General features: G+C 32.6%; 1 protein-coding gene across 4 annotated transcripts; it reads right to left on the reverse strand.

The window, feature by feature from the left end:
- Positions 1-335: 335 nt before the first annotated feature.
- On the reverse strand, positions 336-17,898 carry LOC134241277 (ubiquitin-like modifier-activating enzyme 1). Of its 4 annotated transcripts, none has more exons than XM_062723339.1 (27): positions 17,678-17,898; positions 17,149-17,241; positions 14,704-14,736; positions 10,838-10,908; positions 10,287-10,455; positions 9,820-9,954; positions 9,304-9,410; positions 9,042-9,132; positions 8,671-8,803; positions 8,386-8,483; positions 8,053-8,199; positions 7,606-7,776; positions 6,724-6,831; positions 6,367-6,447; positions 5,980-6,135; positions 5,499-5,664; positions 5,216-5,412; positions 4,887-5,000; positions 4,544-4,690; positions 2,889-2,963; positions 2,575-2,767; positions 2,156-2,337; positions 1,959-2,045; positions 1,639-1,743; positions 1,424-1,507; positions 1,089-1,189; positions 336-794 (listed from the first exon to the last, which is right to left on the reverse strand). In XM_062723339.1, exons 2-27 carry the CDS (start codon positions 17,239-17,241, stop codon positions 653-655), a joined length of 3,186 nt encoding a protein of 1,061 aa, XP_062579323.1. In that variant the 5' UTR covers positions 17,678-17,898; the 3' UTR covers positions 336-652. The 4 variants fall into 4 exon arrangements, with proteins under 4 accessions (XP_062579323.1, XP_062579324.1, XP_062579325.1 ...); XM_062723340.1 differs by lacking the exon at positions 17,678-17,898 and adding an exon at positions 17,364-17,512; XM_062723341.1 differs by lacking the exon at positions 14,704-14,736.
- Between the last annotated feature and the right edge of the window lie 2,534 nt (positions 17,899-20,432).

The following is a 20,432-nucleotide window of genomic DNA, read 5'->3' on the forward strand; positions in this document are numbered from 1 at the left end:
AATTTAAATTCATGTTATTAACTCACCAAACTTTCAAAGATTTATCATACAGAAAAATATTAGAAATGTAAATATTTTGGGATCAACACTCGTATGTAGATATAAAAGAAGTGTGGCCACTTTCAAAACAGGCTTTAAAGCAAAATAACTTTGGAAACTACAATATTTGGACATACATTTAATAACATATTTAAAGGACATTCTCCTCAGAAAAGTTCACTGATCAAGTATATACAGAAACGATATGAAACTGTTATAACTTGGAATCAAAGCATGTTCAGCTATATTCCTTTTTTAAAAAACGGTGACACAACAAACAAATCTACAATACTAGATAAATCAGAAAAATGACTTTAATACTCCATGTACAAACCTCCTATTCGCAATAAATTATTATGCACATTACATATCATTAATGTAGCATGAAACAACTACACTGAATATCAAGTCAAATTTAAATGTCCCTTTCAGAATTTTTAGTTGTTTTTAAAAAGTCATAAAGTATTAAGAATTACATATACAACAAGTCTTTAATATTGGTAATATTCATTGCACTTCATGGCTGTGCCCCACTTCCAGTCTTGTTTTCTCTCAATATGAGAAGACGCCACAATCCTGCCACTGTGGTAGAGTAACTATTGTGGTGTTTATGTTACGACTGTGGTAGGTTGTATTTGACATAAGGGACTTCCACGTCTTCTCCATCTTTGTCATTACAACACAGCTCTAGCACTAAAGCCTTCACATGACTAGGAATCTTTTTCTTGGAGACTCTTTTAACCACCTCTGATAGCCTGTAATTTCAAATAAAATAGTGTCAGATGTACATTTACTGTAGACGTACTTTTTTCCACGGGGTCATAATTCCACGGAATCTCAATTTCTGTTTAATCCGCGGGTAGAAAATTACGCGGATTTCTCAGACTGTCATTATATGCCTTACATTTATATTAAAAAGACTGTAGTACATAGCATAAATTGTACCAGGTTTACAGTATGCTACATTATGTCTTTTAAAGACTGTAGAAGTGAGGTTTAGAGCAATTCTTAATTCAAAATCCTCCTTTCATGTAAAATAAAACACTTACGGCAGTCCAAGGCGTTCTTGTCTTTTGGCGGGAGGCATGAAGAATGAATATAACATGGATACACCCTGAGACAACATGGTAATCTCCAGATTGTACTCTTTCTGCAAATTAAAATTAATTTATTAGTCTATACTCTTAACACCTATAAATGTGGTGTGTGTAGAGCATGAGCTATTCATGTCAAGTTCATTTATTTAAGCAACTTACTCATGCAAATAGTTACACAGCCATAAATAATCTGACCAATTCTATTTAATGTAGACAATGTTTACAGTCTTTGTGACTGATAGATGCAAGTTACAAACAGGTTCAGAATTACTAAATTCATAAATTACCTGGAAATAATCTAGGAATTCTTGAAGAGTCATGTCTCCTTGTACTTCAAACCTGTCCCACAGGGTAAACTCCGTGTCATAGTACTAAATAAAAAAAGCAACGGCATAATACATTAGGTTTGTACGTACATATTTCATTTTAGACCTAGTGTCATAGCTGCGTTTTGTATTTATAATATTCATGATGGAATAGGAGTACATATAGATTTGAATACCTTGCTTTTTGGTGCTGCTATGGGCTCAGAGAATGCAAAGAACGGCAGGGCCAAGTTAACAAATCCGTTCTTGTAATATTCCAGTTTATTATGACCTTGGATTAGCTGAAAATTTTAAAGGAAAACTCATCACCATATAGGAACTATAGATCAAAACATAAATGTATATAATCTTTCTGTTCATTTAAAGGTGCTTCTTGATTGCCTCAAAATCAAAAAAGAAATGTCAATAAATGAGAGCTCCCCTACAAGTCCTTATCTTTTGTGTGCCAGTGATGTAATAAATGTTTTATAAATGTTTGACGTCAAGTCTGGCATACCTTGATCAGTTCAATAGCCACTAGGCCTGTTATTAGCGCTGTTGTTGTGGCTATAGCAGGAATAATTTTGCCAGCGATCAGTTTGCTCTGCAAACAGAAAACAATATAACAATTATTGACCTTCTTTGCAGCTAAATATAATACAGTGTGCATGAAGAAATGTTCCTACTTTCTCTATCCTAAATTGCACATAATACCTTATGTCTGTCAGCTGGTGGAATGTCGTAGTTCTCAGCTCGTAGGTTTGAGGTAGCTACGATGAAATCCATATGGAAATTAGTATCATCATCTTTCTCAAACTCAATAGGAATTAACTTCATAGATTTCACATTATCCACGGGCGGTAGTTCCTTCTGTAGTTTTTCAAAGGCATCAGCATCTGTACAAAAGATAATATGTATACAGTTTTATAAAACTGTTTTACAAAAATACAATAAAATTTGCAATGCACTACTTCAAAACAGATGTGTGCAGGTCTGCAAACCATCATTTCAATTTTACGTGGCCTTACAACCAGAAAAGCTTACAGGATTCTTCGGTTCAGCTGAGCTTAAACCACACATCCCTCCCTCTTTTAACTTGATAAAACACATCAGATAATCTGCTGTTCACTAACCTACACTTCCTGAATGCCTGCCCTCTAGTTCAGCATCGGTCACTTCTATCTTAATTCCTGACCTCGGCTTGAACTCGGGAACTTTGACCTTTGATACCATATCACAGATAGCCTTTCGATCTTTGACCTGTTTAATACCATACATCTCTGCCCGAAGATTAGCAACAGAAGTTATAAAGTCCATATGGGTTTCCTGAAAAAACAATGCATTTTTTTTAATTCATAGGGTTTTTAAAAAACTAGCATTTTTCAATTTGTTCATTGTGATTTTCTGCAAAAATAAAACTTCTCGTGCTGTTTTCTTTCAAACTTACATTTTTTACATCAAATTCTATAGGGTGAGGGCATCGTTTTGGACCAGACCAAAATGGGGCTCCTGAGCTAGTCACCTGAAAATAAATATGTTATTCATTATCTTGTTCTATTAGTAGGGCTGAAACGATACGCCCCCTCCACGATACGATACGTATTGCAATACTTGTGTCACAATTCAATTTTTTCAATACGATACAATTTAAGAATGAAACTATTCATAAGGTTAAAGAAAACATATTCAGATTTCAAAAGAAAAGAGTAAAAGGAGGTGATACCATAGAAATATACTAACAGGGGTATGCAGTTTAAAAATTCAAGTACTAGCCCGCGGGCTAGTGGCAGCAATAAAGTTACTAGCCCCAAGTAAAAAGTTATTAGCCCAAATATAGGGACAAAAATTAAAATAAAACTAATGTTGAAAAAAAAATTAATCATTGAAAAAGTCAGGGTACCAAGGTCATTCTCTGAAAATTTAAAATTTTATATTCACAATTAAAATTAAATCATATAAAATTAATGATTATGACAGAAAATAAAAATGAATTTAAAAAAATTATCTGAAGATCTTTCCCTTTCTGATTGTTTTGCACTAGCTCATTTAGAATGAAAATAAATTCACTTTGTTTTCATATTAAATCCTTAAATACACTAGAAATATATTTCATGTGAATCACACTGATCTTTCAGTTGATTGAGTGATCGTAAATAATTTAATGAGAAAGCTGCATGTATTTACAATCAACGGAGGAATGGAGGAAATTCGGATTAGGAAAAAAACCGATCGTTTTTGGAAGTAAATAAGTCAGGAAGTACTGCAAATGGAGAAAATTATGGAGATTTATTGACAGTAGGAGCATGCTGCCTGGAAAATATTCACTGGTTGGGAATTTGATAGCAAAAAATGAGTAAAATACCAGTTGTATTTTTCATGTATTACATGCGTAGTTATAATTTTTACTAGCCCGAATTTACTAATTTGTTAATTGCACATCTCTGATACTTGTGGTTCTGTTGATTAAGAACACTTTATTCCTATAAATAATAGCAGAGGCAGCCTACTCTGAAACTTGACCGTCCAAATTTTCTCCCTCGTGTGTGTCAAACTGTTAAAATAATGTCAAACCCGATCTATTTCAAAGAGTTAACCAAACCCAATTATAAAAAACGTATCGAACCGAAAATCGAGATGGTGAATCGAACATTGAACCGAGCACTTATATCGAACAATATCGATATTTCGGTGAATCGTTTCAGCCCTATCTATTAGGTTCTCTGTAAGTGATGGGGGATCCATATAGCTAGCTAGATCACAGATCCCAATGCTTTCAACACATGTAAAAATCTTGAAAAACAACACAGTTGTTAAATACCAATGTGTACATAGAAAATATGGAGTATAAAATACAGAGTCTATGAATTACAATAATCTAAAGTGACCTTTGACCCCTGAACAAGTAAACAAGGAACTTGTCGTCTTTCTCTTAACATCAATCACCTATATGTATTTAGCGATATGAAGTCTGTTGGTTAAAGGTACTCAAGCTACCCACATAAAAGTGCTGACAGACAGAAAGGCTATAATTACTATAATGTCCATGTATCTTAATGGCCCAAAGAGCTTGAATTAAAAGAAGAAAAGGAAACTCCTGCAGACCTGGTCAGGTGGGAAATTAAACAGAAGCTGTCGTATGTTGTTATTGTAGTTCTCCTGAAATAAATTCCTGGCAAAAGTCACACAGTCCTGGAAATTGGATGGTCGTTCTGTTACTAAAGCCTTCTTTATGCTGTCTAAAGTCTCCAACTACAAGAAACATATAAAGAAGATGTACATGTGTAACACACTGTTATCTTGATATATTTACTTTTTTTATGAGAAATACAAGTATATTTATCAAAAGATATGTTCATCATTTCCAATTTTATTACAGAATTTTTTAATGTATGTAAAATGGAAGAGTCTTTTGTGCATCATTAGCATTTTTTATACTGAGACTTACAGGTTGTGTTCCAGGAAGTTTGGCTGTCCTCTCCATGAACTTAGGATCCTGGGCGTACTGTAGAGCTCCTTCAATAGGCTGTACAAACAAGCCCTCAAACTGATCTCTGGCCCACTGAAAACAGGGACATCCAAATTAAAAATCAGTACAAACTAATTCATGTACTCACACTTAGACCTTATAACCATGATAACCATAACTAACTCTACTCATTTTGAATTGAAAATTCCTCAGACTGTATAGTCCAAAATGTTTATAAAAACATGTAAACACTTGAATGGTTCTATTTGTAGGCTTTATAAAGGACTGTTTTTTAATCACAGACTGACCTGAAGTGTGTGCTCTATAGCGTTAGGGAAGTTCTTGAGGGTACAGATGGGGATGGATTTCTCGGGGGGATCCTGGGAGGAAGAGTAGGATTCTGTCAGTTTAGGAATGACCACCTGTACGTTCCCCTTAGTCCCCAGAGTTCCCGACTCCAACAGGGGTTTGTTGTAGTAGACGCACCTCCTGTCCATGTACATTCCTGACATAAAAAGGAAATAAAGCTTTAATCCGAAACAGTTTAAACTTACAGAAGGAAAAAAAAATGTTCCAAGTATGACCACTTACTGGCATCAATGTTATCCAAGGCATTGGCAACACCATCCAACTTCTCAAAGAAATCGTCGGTGTAGATGTTTTCTGTGTCGGGACCAACCCTGTTCTCCTGTGGGGTGATGTTCAGATAGGGGTTCATGGTTTTGGCAGCTTTAGCTGCAGTTGAAGATTTGGGTTTCTTCAAAAAAAAAAAAATTTAAATAAAAAACAGTTTACTCTCAATTCTGAGATTTGCAGTATTTCTTGGATCATTAAATGATTATTCTTTCCTTCCTTGCAATTAATATTTTCACATATATATGTACATGTATATATTTCTATGACTGCATTTCATTCACAGTTGCAATTTGAGTATTGAAAGGGAACACCACAATTGAATATGTAAAAAAAAATATACACTAAAATTATAACAGTTTGCTAGCCTGTACTGCCTTAACATGGCTTATCTCTTCATAAGAAATGAAAAAAAGACAGTAATCTTTTGTAAGCAGACCTGAACATCCCAGGGCCTGAAGAGGAACTGTCTGTTAAGGTTAGACTTCTCTATAATGTCCATGTCTGTCACGTACACCAGGCCATTCTCCCCACAGGCTAATCCCATCATAGCCCAATTCTTCAACATCTCACAGCCTATAGCCCCAGCTCCTACCTACAAATGCATGGTCTTAAATGATTCCATTTCTATAGACATCATAATAAATACCATAATAAATGGCATAATAATTAGAACTGTTTCATTGGGAAGATTCTAAGCAGAATCCACTAAAAACTTTTTTTCAGATTTTAATGATAAAATTTTTACCCAACATATTTTGTCTTTTAATTATCAGATAAAATATTTGTCTCCAGAATACCAGTGTGTCAGCATTAATCAACATACCAAGAAGTATCTCAGGTTTCCTATCTTTTCCTGGAATTCTGATCCAAACACGGCCACCTGTCCATCAGTTCTACTTTTTGTCTGTAAATCAAGAAATAAAAGTTAAATGATTGATGCAAACAAATATAAATCTCTTGAATGTTTAACAATTAATTAATATACATATCAGATTATTTTTTAAACAAGTTAAACTGGGAATAATTCATTACATGGAAAAAATCTTTGGCAGTCAATAGAATCCATTTTTCAAGATATCAATAAGATCTTCTCCACAGAAAAACTTATAGCAGTATTTTATAGATAGTGTTGTACAGTGTTCAGCATTTTATTATCCACAGTGTTATATTGTTTACTCACTGGTTTACAGTTATCTTCTGTAAGGACTTTATCTTTGTCTGCTGGTAAACATTCCAAGGCATCGAAATACATAAACTGGTACACAGGGTTAAATTTTCCTGAACAAGCCTACAATGAACAAAATGCATTTATCTATCTGTAAATGTGATGCTTTAAAATATAAATTTCTACTGTATACATTTATAACATGTGATTTTTCAATGTCATATTCTTCTTTTTAAGGAAAAATGCAAAAATATATCAGACAATGTTATTTTCTACAAAGTCCTGAACATAAACCATTTAGGGAGACAAATACATCCAAATAAATGAGAAATTGTATAGTTATTCTTCACATCGCAGATGTGAAAAATATTTTCATGCATCTCCCATGATTCTTTCATACTACAGCTAAATCCCTGTCCTATCTATTTACACCTGAGGTTTGACCACAGCAGACCTGTTTACCCATACCACTGTCTCTCAGTATTTTTGATTAGATTTGTCTGTGAGAATTTGCATTTGCCAGTAAGATTTCAGTATTCATCGATTTAACATACTGTATATTAAAAGATAACAACTGCTTTTCTGATTACAAAAACATGGTTTAACAACATAATCTTTGTCATTCTATAATACCACAGCATTTTGGCAACCTGACTTCATTCATATGTTTAATTCTTTCTCTTGTTTAGCGATTAAAAAGCGTTAAACTAAGACAGATCATAACGCAAACTAACTCCTAAATTCTCGTATTTTCGATTTCCGTATTTTCATGATAGTAAAACGTGAGACGTATTTTAAACTAAAAATCCCTACAAAATACTGCGAAATCGTAAGGGTAAACAGGTCTGCCACAGTGTGCTATTCCCAGCTGAGATTTGACCTTGGTATGATCTTTACCTTCATGACCTCCTGGGCTGCAACGCCCCCCATGATGGCGGCTAGAGGACAGAGGTCACCCCGACATGTGTAGGCCATCTCCCTCATCACATCTTCGTCCAGTTCATCCACTTTAGCCATGGACTTATCATTCAATGCTTTAGCTATGGCCAGGAATTCGTCAGCATCAGGCTAGGAAAGAAGACATTATATTAACCTCACAGGATAAAATCAACTAGTGTCTACCACTTTAGAATTTTACTTAAATTTGATTAATTCAATACACGTGTTCATGTAAAATTACTGATTTTCATGACAATAACATAGCTTTACATTAATGGATATTTATTTATGTCTACAAGTAATTTTTTTTTCTTTTTTTATCCAGCTTTTTTATCCATTGAAATAATACTGCAACAAAGTTATATGCATGTGTTCTGCAATATCAGATTTTTATTGACTTGTTACCTTGCATCGACTTCGAGGTAACTGTCCTTTTTGTTTCTGGAATTCATACAGGGCCTGGAATCCAATATGTAGTTGACCTGGGCGGTCAAACTTGGCAAAATCTGTCATGAGGAACTCTGGGGCATCTAAAGCAGCCTTGATTGATTTCTGTCAACATCGCATAAGTCACAATAAGTCTTGTTTTAACATATGCATGTGAGAAGGAAATGCATCCTGAATTTCCTCCAATTAAAAGAAAGATTTGCCTTCTCTTTGAAAAATGTGAATTTTTTAAGTACTTAAGGAGGGTATTTTATTTATAACATGAACTTCAGATGAAAGACAACAACGTACAAACTGAATATTTTTGTGCATCTTGACTTGAGTGACCACTCCCCCTCGTATGTAGTTTGAATACTTAGTTGTGTCTCCAATACTGAATGTGTAAGGTCCTGCAATCAAGATATATTCTATTCAAACAAACTGTATCAAATAGCTGGTAGTTAAGTTCAATCTAACAAGAAAAAAACAACTTTCTTCTTCTTCCACATGGGAAAATAATCATTTTACACAAGTATATGTAAAGTAAACAGAGACCAAATTATTAACAATGAAAATAATGTAATGAACTATAATTACCAAGCACTTTGATTTTAATTGGTTTACATCCATTTAACTCGGTCATTCCCTGGACCTCAGAGAATGAAACATAGTCTCCATCTTCGTAACCATGACGTGCTTCATCCAGGCATGTTACCACACCCTCCTTATCCTACACAGAATAAAAGCAGTCTTTATTATATTAAAGATACCAGGCTATAAAGCTGGTTCACATTTCCTTATTTACTCTATATAAAAAAAATTCTAGTATTGTACACACATTTACACCTGATCATGAATTCTTACTTATGTCCGACGGTATATTGAAGATCACTTAATTTTTGCGACATCTTTCATCTCTAATTCTTCAAAGGAAAATGACAACCCTGATATTTTCTTGTCAGTCTTACCTTAGTAATGGCAGCCACCATATTTGTTATGGGTTCTTCCCCATCCACATCAATGACAGAAAAATTCTCCCCAAAGTCACAAAAAAGCTCCCTGGAAATCAAAACATAATTTATTATAAAACTCAGAATTATTCCGTATTATAAGAATTCAAACAAAATTTAAACATGCTATTTTTTTTCAGTTATCAAACTGCAAAATTTAAATGTTGCAATCATCAACTCCACTACCAGTCATTAATACATGTATAATATCATTGCTTACGCAAAAAGTCCCTTAGTGTCGACACTTATGAATTTAATGTTGTTCTTATGGCAAATCTCTCCTATCTTTATTTGTTCTTCCAGATTTGAGTTGGTCAGGACAACAACCTAAAAGTAATACAATTTGGAATTTTTAAGTTATGGTTATATTCAAATGTATTATGAGCAATGACAAATAAGTATGAATAAAAATAAATCAAAAATTAACCCCTAATGCCCATGACGAAGCAGTTGTAAATCTATACAATTTGTCAAACAAATGCTTTTACCTACTAAGTACTTAATACACCAGAAGTGACAATGTATGGAGTCTGTAATTTTGGTTGTAAAGACCACAATTTTTTATTTAATTATCCTCCTACCCTCTTTTTAAAACAAGAAAGACTTCTTTCTAAAAGTTAACTGTTTTCATCCTCATAACTATTGTCAGTAACTGCTGAACGTTCAAGATGCTCAAAGTAATGAGTGAACCATACAGAGACACACTTTCGAGGGCATATTTGGAGCAGCTACTCACCTGGAACGCTTTAACGAATGCCTCTGTGAGAGGCTCTGTGCTCTGATTAACAGGTACGTAGGTGTTTAACTCGGCCAGTTCAGGGCAGGTCACCTCAGCTCGATTCTTTCCAATGTCTTTCTCACCCAGAAAAAACTAAAATTATACATCATTCTGTTTGTTTAACATCCTACAACAAAGTCACCATGGTAACTACAGGTTACAGAAACATTTCCTTCAAGAAATAAAAGCAATACATTGCTCTCACAGAATCAAGCTCAACATCTGATACTAAATTATTATGTATTTTCTTGAAAATTCATACCATATAATCAACACAGAGTCTGCTTAATTGAAAACTACCACAAGCATATGCAAACTTTTTTCAAAGAAGAACTTTTAAATCATTGTGCCTACTTTTTAAACATATCTTTTATTGTTATTAAGCCTAGTTGTGTGAGTAATTGTTGCTATATATAGACGGTCACCTGTGAGCTGAGGTCGTTCCAGTCTGTGTTTTCCGTGTCTTGTATAGTGACAGATTTGACCCCTCCCAGAACTACATTCTTGGCGATCTCCACCCCCAGGCCCTTCATCCCTGCTATCAGGACATTGGAGTTAGCCATCCGCCGCATGGCCTCATGACCAAGCACATACCTACGATAAATCCAAAATCATTCACAATAAATCCAAAATCATTTTAAAGGATTTACAAAAGGCAAAGGAGTCAAATCGATATCCTATTATCCAACCAAGAACTTGTCAATGAGAACCTTAATCAAAGCATCACATATAAGACAGTATAACAATAGCTAGCTTTTTACACTGGATTCAAATTTCTATTTTTAATTAAAAAAAATCTTTTTACTAATCTTTTTTTCAATACACAGTTGAAATTTGAAATTGTGAATGACAATACAAACATAAAATCAAACATGATTCATTTATCCATGGAATTTAACCAATGATTCTTAACACTTCGCTTGTCACCAATAATTTTGAAGCCGTTGCATCTGATGTCATGACAACCAATACTTACAGCTGCCTGGAGTACAGACTCTCGTCAATTTCACCCTTTCCATCAACTGCCCCATTTTGAGCCATAGCAATCTGCAAGTAATATTAAAAACTTAAATTACGCACAAATTTTAACTGTAAAAAGTAAATTTACTTTTTATTTCTAAAAAATATTTATGACAAGCTTTAACATTGTTAAAGTTCCTTCCTTGTCATGATTTCCTATGTGTGTATTTTAAGCATTGTATTCCCATAAAGCCAAAGGCGCAAGATTATCCATGCCACTTAACATGAATAAGCTTTTTCAATTTAAAAATTTCCTTACACTTTTTTCATGTGGTAACATTCAAATGCATTTGAGATAACACAGTACTAATTAAGTACTGTATGAAGCAGACAGCCTAAGGTATTGCTTAATTAGGAATGTGGAATAGCATGCAAGCTTTGCAATATCCCATGCATTTATTGATTTGTTACACAGCACATCAATGTTTGATTTTTATCATTTCCATTGCACATCATTTGTGAGTAAGGCGACCATAATTTGATTTTTAGTTTTACGGATTTTTTTTCAAGAAAGGTCAAGTCGGAGGGCAATGAAAAAAAAAAAAAAAAGACAAAAACCATTCTAGCAACGACCTTTTTCACATATAAAAAGTCACACATTTCACTGTAGTATAAAACAAAACAATAAACAACTTACAAGATATGTTTTTTTAATATTAATACACATTACTTGTATAAATGTTGTATTGTTGTTATTTATAAAAATGACAACTTTTAATTCAAACATTGTTTAATATGAGTACCATTTAATATTTGAAATTATATAAATTTAATTATGTTCTTCACTGTATAGTTTGCACATTCATTTGAATGTCATTTGAATAATATTCAGGGTAAATATCGAAGTTTAACTTGGCAATTAAAAGATTTAATAATATTCTGCAGACGGTCTGAGTTTCCGGCTTTTAACTGATTGATGAATGGATTTTTCTCATTATAAGGAGCAAGACAACTGTTTCCTGGATTTAATAAAGATCTGAAATTGAAGCAATTGGAAGTACCTGTTAGCCAAACTTAAAACTTTAAACATTTTTAAAAATTACATGCGTAATCTATTGAGAATGAATTAGATGGATTCTTAGATCCTGCAAAATTTTTTTCACTCTTAGTACATATGATATCAAAGCATTATTGTAGTCCTGTTCCAATTTGCTAATATTATATTTTGAAATTCAGAAACTTTATTACCCTGTTTAGCTACTTAAATTCAAAGAAGTCTTCTACAGGTACTGTCAAGTTGCTCTACAGTTTCAAGGGCTTTTATATACTGGTGTTGATGTAGGATTTGCTAAGTCACTGAGTCTCATAATACGCAGTGTTCCCTCTGCAGACTCTTTATTAGTTACCATGTACTTGCTTTCATTTCCTCTTTAAATTATTAATAAAGTACTATAGTTTATGTCTTTCCTGGTCACCGTATTATTTATGGAGGAATTGTTTTGTTTTAGGCGCATATAAACTTGTTTGCAGCAAAGTATCAAAAAAATTCATATCGTTATTTACCGCCCTTTTTTGCAAAATTTCCACATCTGGTATCTCTGTCTTTGATAAAAAACACTTTTTATGAGGATAATGAGCAATTAGAACTGCAATTACATCTGGTAGCACAGTTGACACCTTGATAATTACCTGTTATCAGTGGCACTAAGCAGATTAGCTACCGGTAAACACTGCATGACAGCCATTTTTGTTTTGACTTGTCGGTATTTTACAAATCGAAGAAGGTAAAAAATCCGGATATTTTCGAAATCGGTAGAAACAGCAATTAAAAAAATAGAGAGAGACATGCGATGGGGAGGTTTCAGAATTGGTAGACTCTCGATAAAATCAAAGTTGACAGCTCACCTTCTTCTACCATTCTGCACATGTGTTTTTTTTTACGTTTCTGACTGATTTGCTTTTATAAAACACAGGTTTGACACGAGCGGATTGAAAAATTCCGATTTTATTTTTTTTTTGAAATGCAAATTTTAAGAGTCGGCGGATCCGTAAAACTAAAAATCAAATTATGGTCGCCTAATCATGACAATGATTTAGGTGAAAGTGTTATACTGACTTCACAAAATGAATTGGAGTCAACTTACTGGGCAATGAAATAAAACAAGTTCAATGAATCACTCACTAAAGCAGACATGTAAATTTAAAAGTATCAATTAAAGGTAAAAGAAATAAATGAGACATGTATAATGACATTTTTGTAACACAAAGAAAATATGCATGATCAAAATGAAACATGAATGTTTACTAAAAAAAATATTAACTACTAGTATTTCTTTATATATCTGCTAGGTATTTGCACAATTATAGGTGATTTAAAATGCAAAATTATAAAAAGCAAAATATATCCCAACATATTAAACCTCCATTTACCGTGCAGTAATAACTAAACACAATTAGCATGCAATGGTGAAAAATTATTTTTTTGTCCATAAAAAAGCATGAAGATGTAACAATTATTTTTCTTTTTGTTGTGTTTTTGAAATGTTCATGAACTTTTCAATAAATAAATGATGTAAGAGTTATCCTAAGTAATTTTTTACTAAATGTACTTTTATATCATCAAAATTTTAGTTTCCTTTTAAATTTAAATCATTTTTAAGAATTCTTGGTAAACCTATCCTACCAAAGAAAGATTTCTAAGAAATATAAAGAAAACGAAAGTAAATCATTCATTTTATCAACTTCTAATCCTAGACCAAAGGTACACCCCTAACTGGTATCTTATCAAAATCCGTACAGAAGCACACTCTCTAATCACTGCTAAATAATACAAAGGCTGACTAGAAGAAACTTTTGGTCATTTATATTTAATGCCAGGATTAAAAGCTTTCAGATAAGAAACAGATGGTGGTACTTTGACAATAAGAGAGGGTACCTTGCTGAAGCATTGCAATTTTAATTTATAAACATGATCATGATGATAAATATATTTGTAAATCAATTTTTATATTTTTGCTGGTACAATGAGCATGATTTCAGCCTGGTTAATGTTTTGATACATGTACCAGCTGCATGATTTTGAAATTCTTGATTATGCCATGTACACCGATTTCTTTATTGATTCTTTATTGATTTTACAACTTTTTGATTATGAAGTATGACAGTGGATGACATCATATATGTGTAAAAGACAGTACACATTTTACACACGTATTGGTACTTTTGAGAACTTAGTACTTTACAACAAATAGATCAATGAAAAACAGTTTTAGTAAGCATCACAAAATAAGCTTGCTTATCAGCTATGTCCAATCTATTATTTGCTCAGTTAAGTCAAGTAACACTGAATAACATAGGTATTTTCCTTTAATTAACTATAGATCTTCTACTTAAATGAAGCCATTTATAGTTCACTGATCCAGATTTATCAATCTTGACCTCTTGACTTTGGTCATTGATAAGCAAGTCTCTGGAATCTCTTTTGTAAAAGTTGTCTGTTAGTATATATATATATATATATATATATATATATATGTAAGAATTCAATATTTTTTTCAGAATTAACTTTTGCAAAACCTCTCTTATTTGAGTTTGGATTGCAAATGCACAATTAATTGAATAATATTCATTAACCACAACTATGCACAAAAAATGTGACAACCACCAACTTGTTACACATGTATGTAAAATATTTGTATAAAAGGTAAAAAAAGAATTAGCTTGCATTCACAGTAAATAGCAAATATGCAGCATTAATTCAGTCTGCACTAAAAAAATCATTTAGACAGACAACTATCAATAATGGTTTAACTTTTCTATTTAACTGGTAAGCCAGACAGGGTTATAGAGTCTGTGTCTTTAGTGCAGACTGCATTCAGTTACCTTCTGTGATGGTTTGTCTGCTTTGTTTCCCATCTTAATCAAAACATGAAAGAAGGTGTCAGTAGACTAGCCTCCAATGCCATGCAAACAATAAACACACAGCAGCGTCTGTTTACTGATACACATATACAGCCTGAAGAATTTCTCTTTATGGCAATTTATACTAATATGATGAATTCCTAGATACTGGACTTTTGATGCATTATTAATGGACCATCATCATGATTTACTATTATAATGGTGTATTGTTACTCAATTACGAACAGTAAAACTCGTTTAGTATGAACACAGATATCGCGAATGCAAGGATATAGTGAAGTGATCTTGGATCCCCAGCTATATAAATTTAAAGAATTCCTTATATGGATATCACAAATTAAGGATATATAGTGAAGTAATTTCATAGGTCCCAGTGACTTCGTTATAACCGAGTTTTACTGTTGTATTGTGACATAGTCACTTGTTTCTATAATAAAACTATTTACCCCATTCTATAGTAATACATGTAACACAAAGTATTTACGGCCAATTAACCCTTCAAAGTTTCTCCCCAAAATGAGAAGTGCGTGCTCCCTAATGTAGTTCCTCATCCAACTTTATATTTGATAAAAGCTGCATATACTGTATGGGGTAAAATATGATGGTTTAAGCCCTGAAGCCAAAAAGGGAATTTGATTTCATGGTTCAAGGTTAAGGTCAGACAACACGTTCCTCAAATATATGTTTTATGTCTTTTGGTATTACATAAAAAATATTCATATTTGTCATTCTCTTCTAATTTCTACATTGTTTTCAAAGTTTTTTTTAAATATAAATACACCAAAATTGGTGATGCATTTATAAGTTTATTCAGAAGATTACCCATAAGGGTTATATATGAAATATGGCCCTGTGGTATCTTGTCCAAATGCCTGGTAAGGTAACCTATTTTTTTGTGAGGAATCTTGTTTAAGCACTTGTTCTTCAATGACAAATTCTTAGGAAAAATTAATATATATTTTTTAGCTGACCTTAAAGGAAAAACATTACATTCAACATCTTGAAGTATTTAAATTTTTTTGCATTTCATGCAGAAAATAAATTGAAAACAATGGAAATAATCCATTTTAAAATATTTCTACAGTAAGGATTTTTAAGAATTTTTTAAACAGTTCAAAAGTACATATTTCAGATGCTGCAAATATGATCATGATGATATCAATGATTAAAATTTCAGTAACAAAATATTCATAACTGCCTAAAATTGATTAATCAATATATATAATTTATATATATTGAACACTATGCATAAGTATCATTTAGCAAGCTTTTGTAGCCAAAAAGTAAAGTTTTTTCATCAAGAGAAAAAAATTACCAATCTCCTCCTCCATCCCCCCTCACCAAAAAAGTACTTACTACTTCTTAGCAAGAAAAGTTTTTAAAAACATTACAAATTTAGAAATAAATGAAATTGCAAAGCCTGCAATTGACAGAAAAATGTAGGCATTGTTATCAGTCTTGTATGATGTACAACTGTCCAAAGCACTGAAAATGTTAGTTTCTACACAGTTTTAAATATTATAATGAGCCAGTTCTTTAAATAATATGAATATTATACATGACGATGTATATGGAGTTTAAGCCATGCTACAATGCATCTTTAATGAGTTAATTGATGATGAAATCAAATAGTAGCTCTATATACTTCTGAAGTAAAAGTGAAGACCTTCAATTATATAACACATTTAGAATCATCCCCACCCCCTAACTCTTATTATTTTTATAGATTAATACTGCAAAGATTGTTACATGTTGCATAACTGTAAATCAGAATTTTAATTATGTAATTTCTCATACATTTTCAGGATGACTGATCACAAAGATTCTAAACCAGATAATGAGATTCATTCAAAATCAAAACAAATGATAGGTCATTCCTTGACCAATCCCATATGAAAGTTATAAATCATACATCTTCGAATGCATAAAACTATTCAAAGGTATGGCCCGATAACAGTATATATGCAATATATGCTTTTCTGGATACAAATGACGAAGAATAAATTAAACAGCATATTTGAAGGGAGAGGGCTGAATCTAGTCTTTTATTCAATACCAACCTTAGTTGCAATTTAAGCATATCAATTGATCAAAATACCACATAGAGTTTTGAAGTATGCATTTATAATAACATCAATTATAATACGAGAAAAGCTTGAAATAGTGTCTTCATCGTCCATTATCAAAGGTATAAAGTGAAAAACATCATGAAAATAGGCTTAAACATTCATTAAACTTTGTCCATGTTCAATGACATGATAAAATTAAAGAAATATTGGGGACAATTGTCAGCCTGCCAAAACCCTCGATACGAAAATGGAAGGGTAGGTCTAGTGAAACCAAAATAAAGGATACTTGTATATATAACATGCATGGATCTGTAGATTTTAATGAACTGTAGCTCACCAAATTTACTGGTTCTGTGGTATTTGAAGTACCGTTTGCTTCTGTTCTAGCTTTCTTGGCTGGGGGACTTTCAGAATCAGTGCAATTGGACATCTAGAAGCACAAAGGAAATGTGAATCTTATTTAAATAAATGACACTGCAGTGAAAAATCAATTCCTTACTGTAAAACAACAAAAAACTGATAACATTTTTACAAATTTTTTGGAAATCCAACCTGAATAGACTTATACAATCGCCAGTAAAAATCACAGGCGTGCTTTAGATGTGAAAATATGGCGGAATCCAAGAACGACTACTACACGTGCGAGAAAGGGGGAGAATCCAAAAATAACTCATGAGGAGTGTATTCGTGGATTATAAACACAAAAGATTTCTATTTTTCTTTTTAAAAGACAAATTTCTTCTGTTTAAAAAAAAATAAACAAATAATCCCTTACGTTGCAAATGAACATTTAATGAATAATTTTTCATATGATAAAAAGCGATTTCTTCGAAATCGAAAATAAAACAGAACGCCCAATATCTTACCAAAGATAAATCCAATACACATAGACCTAGGCCTATATAATTTGTATCCCAAATAAAACAGTCGTTTGAAGTCCAATGTTTTACTAACAGCAGTTAAATCAGACTGAACGAACTTTCTCGATAATTGACAGTTTTATAAAAATCTGTCGTCACGTTTTTGTTTTTAGCGTTGACTAACACGGTGTTTCCCAGCTATTTCAGATTGATAAATGAACTTCCTGTTTCTATGTCATTATTATCCAAGAATTGTGGGTAAAATTCGCTGACGTCATATTTGAACCAAAATCTATTTATGGAACCCTAACAGAACAAAATGAAAGCACTGAGAGTACTGAAAAGTGGTTACAGCCATACTTTAACCTCAGATTTTCTTAACAAGAGGCCCATGGGCCACATCGCTCACCTGAGCATTGTGGCTGGGAAAAGAATAAATGGGTTCATTATTGAAAAGTTTAAATCCAAATGCAGTCCCCTGACCAATCATGGCTTTGCTATTCTTGAGAAGATGATTTTGTCAAGAATTTTGTCAAGAAACTTGGATCGGCCATTTTGTCCCCGCCCTACCCACGGGGGTCATGATTTGAACAAACTTGAATCTATACTACCTGAGGATGCTTTCATATAAATATGAGCAATTATGGCTTTGCTATTCTTGATGTGATGTGGTGATTTTTACAATAGAGTTATCTCTCTTTGTTTTCATACACTGTTTGTCATTGAGGGTAATTTCAGCATCTATTTTTAGTAACAGAAATTCTGTTCAGCTAAAGTATTTAAGATTTTCATTTAAAATAATTTTTGTCATTATCATTTTTCTCAAGTTGAGCGATCATTCTCTTGTGGCGGACATGGAAATCCTCTTTTCAAATATCTATATCCAAGCCATGACAACGAAGTGAGGTTTGATCAAATAATGATGGAAAATACACATAAGTTTTTATTTAAATGTATTGTTTAATATTTTGATAATTTCAACATCACTTCCTGTGATCACGTGACTTCATAGTTTATGATTTTGCACGAAATGTTTCGCGCTATGAAGGCTGTGTGTTGAACAGTAACATTGTTGAAGCTGAATTATATCTCTACTAGGTGTACCAACTGTAAGTTTACATTTTTTTAAATATAGCTTTGCTCATGATAGTAAACTGTGTTTTGATAGGGTTATTTTAATATTTGTAAAGTCTGAAAATATTTATTTTAATAGAATAAGTTCAGCATGTTTTGTTGATAAAACGTTCCACATCATATTGGCTATTCATTTTATTTCTAGTGATGTTTAATAGACTTTTGTTATGAAGAAGTTTAAATTTATTTTACTAGATATACTTTTGTTATTGTTTACAACTACAATTAGAGGTAACATAGGTATATTGATTTTAGGTTAGGTTGTACAGTATCACTGTGGTCGACGGTGACCTTGACCTGAGTTTATGCATTGTGGCCCTAGTTGGGGTAAGATTTATATGAATTAAAGCATGTTATATATTTATTCATGAGATTATTATGAGTGTAATATGTTATAAATCTTTATAATGAAAAGGTCAACTGCCTGTCATATTTTGTAAAATTATTTTTATTTATTTTTTTAGTAATGCTTCATAATATTCATGTGAATTTACATTTGTAAGTAATGTTATGTTTTTCTTATTTTTCATTTGTGCAGCACACTGTCATTACTGTCAATATAATTACCATTATCATAATTTGTAATATCATTAATTCATAATTAATAAACTTATAAAAAGAACAAATCTGGTTATCACAAATGGCGTCGTGGACAGGATATATTAATGGTTAACTCGGATTATATGGCAGTGTGATGTGCATAATTTAGGTCTCCAGTATCAACATGAGAGTTAATGGTTCAGTGACGATATGATGTGAAGAGCTGTTTCGGACAACTAGAGCAACTTAGGATTCATTTGGTAGGACATTTACAGTGTATTATTTATCACCATGTCGGAAGAAGAATTAAAAGCCAAATTGACATTTCAAACTATGAAGACTGAAAAATTAGAACATGAACTAATAAAAGCAAACACCATTATTGAAAAATTAAATGCCGATGTACATAACATGAGTTTCGCTAAATCAGAAGAACATAAAACTGTTTTCATAGCAAGGGAGAAGAAAATACCAAAACTGTGTGGACGACCTATAAGTGTTAATGACCCAGACATATGCGAGTGGATTCATGATGTAAAACAACACTTAAAAACAATTGAACCATTAGATGCCAAACTTGATTTCATTTACGACAACATTGGTGGACAATTAATGTAAGGACAAAATACCCGCTTACGACCAGAGAACGAAAGGGATTCTCCAGAAAAAATATTTAACATTATACGTTCAGTGTTTACTAATTACCAAACTATTGCAGCACTACAACAGCAGTTTTACCAGCGCAACCAAGAACAGGGTGAAACTCTACAAAAGTACTCACTGGCGTTGATGAAACTTATGGAGAAGATCCACAACAAGCTAGGATTCAAGTGTGATTACCGATAAGGACACAATGTTGAAAGAAAAATTTGTTGATGGAATTCGGGATGACAATCTGAGAAGAGAGATGAGACGTTACTTACATCAGTTCAAGGATATGAACTTTCCTAAATTTAGAGAGACAGTGATTGACTGGTCGGAAGATTATAGAAGTCGTAATCTACCACAACAGTGTTCATCTGAAGGAGCTAAAGTTCAATTAGTTGATTCGTTGGAAGACATAAAGAAGTTACTACTGAAGCAACAA

The sequence above is a fragment of the Saccostrea cucullata genome, unplaced genomic scaffold, assembly GCF_032062105.1.
Source record: "Saccostrea cucullata isolate Sc308-1 unplaced genomic scaffold, CSIRO_AGI_Scuc_v1 ctg222, whole genome shotgun sequence".
In the NCBI taxonomy this organism is placed as follows: domain Eukaryota; kingdom Metazoa; phylum Mollusca; class Bivalvia; order Ostreida; family Ostreidae; genus Saccostrea; species Saccostrea cuccullata.

Bases quoted from the DNA above. Each gene is read 5' to 3' on its own strand.
- LOC134241277 (XM_062723339.1), bottom strand. From the start codon at position 17,241: ATGTCCAATTGCACTGATTCTGAAAGTCCCCCAGCCAAGAAAGCTAGA. The intron at 9,955-10,286 runs GTGACCGTCTAT...GTATAATTTTAG, and splicing joins GGAACGACCTCAGCTCACAG to TTTTTTCTGGGTGAGAAAGA. The intron at 1,744-1,958 runs GTATGCCAGACT...TAAAATTTTCAG, and splicing joins TGGCTATTGAACTGATCAAG to CTAATCCAAGGTCATAATAA.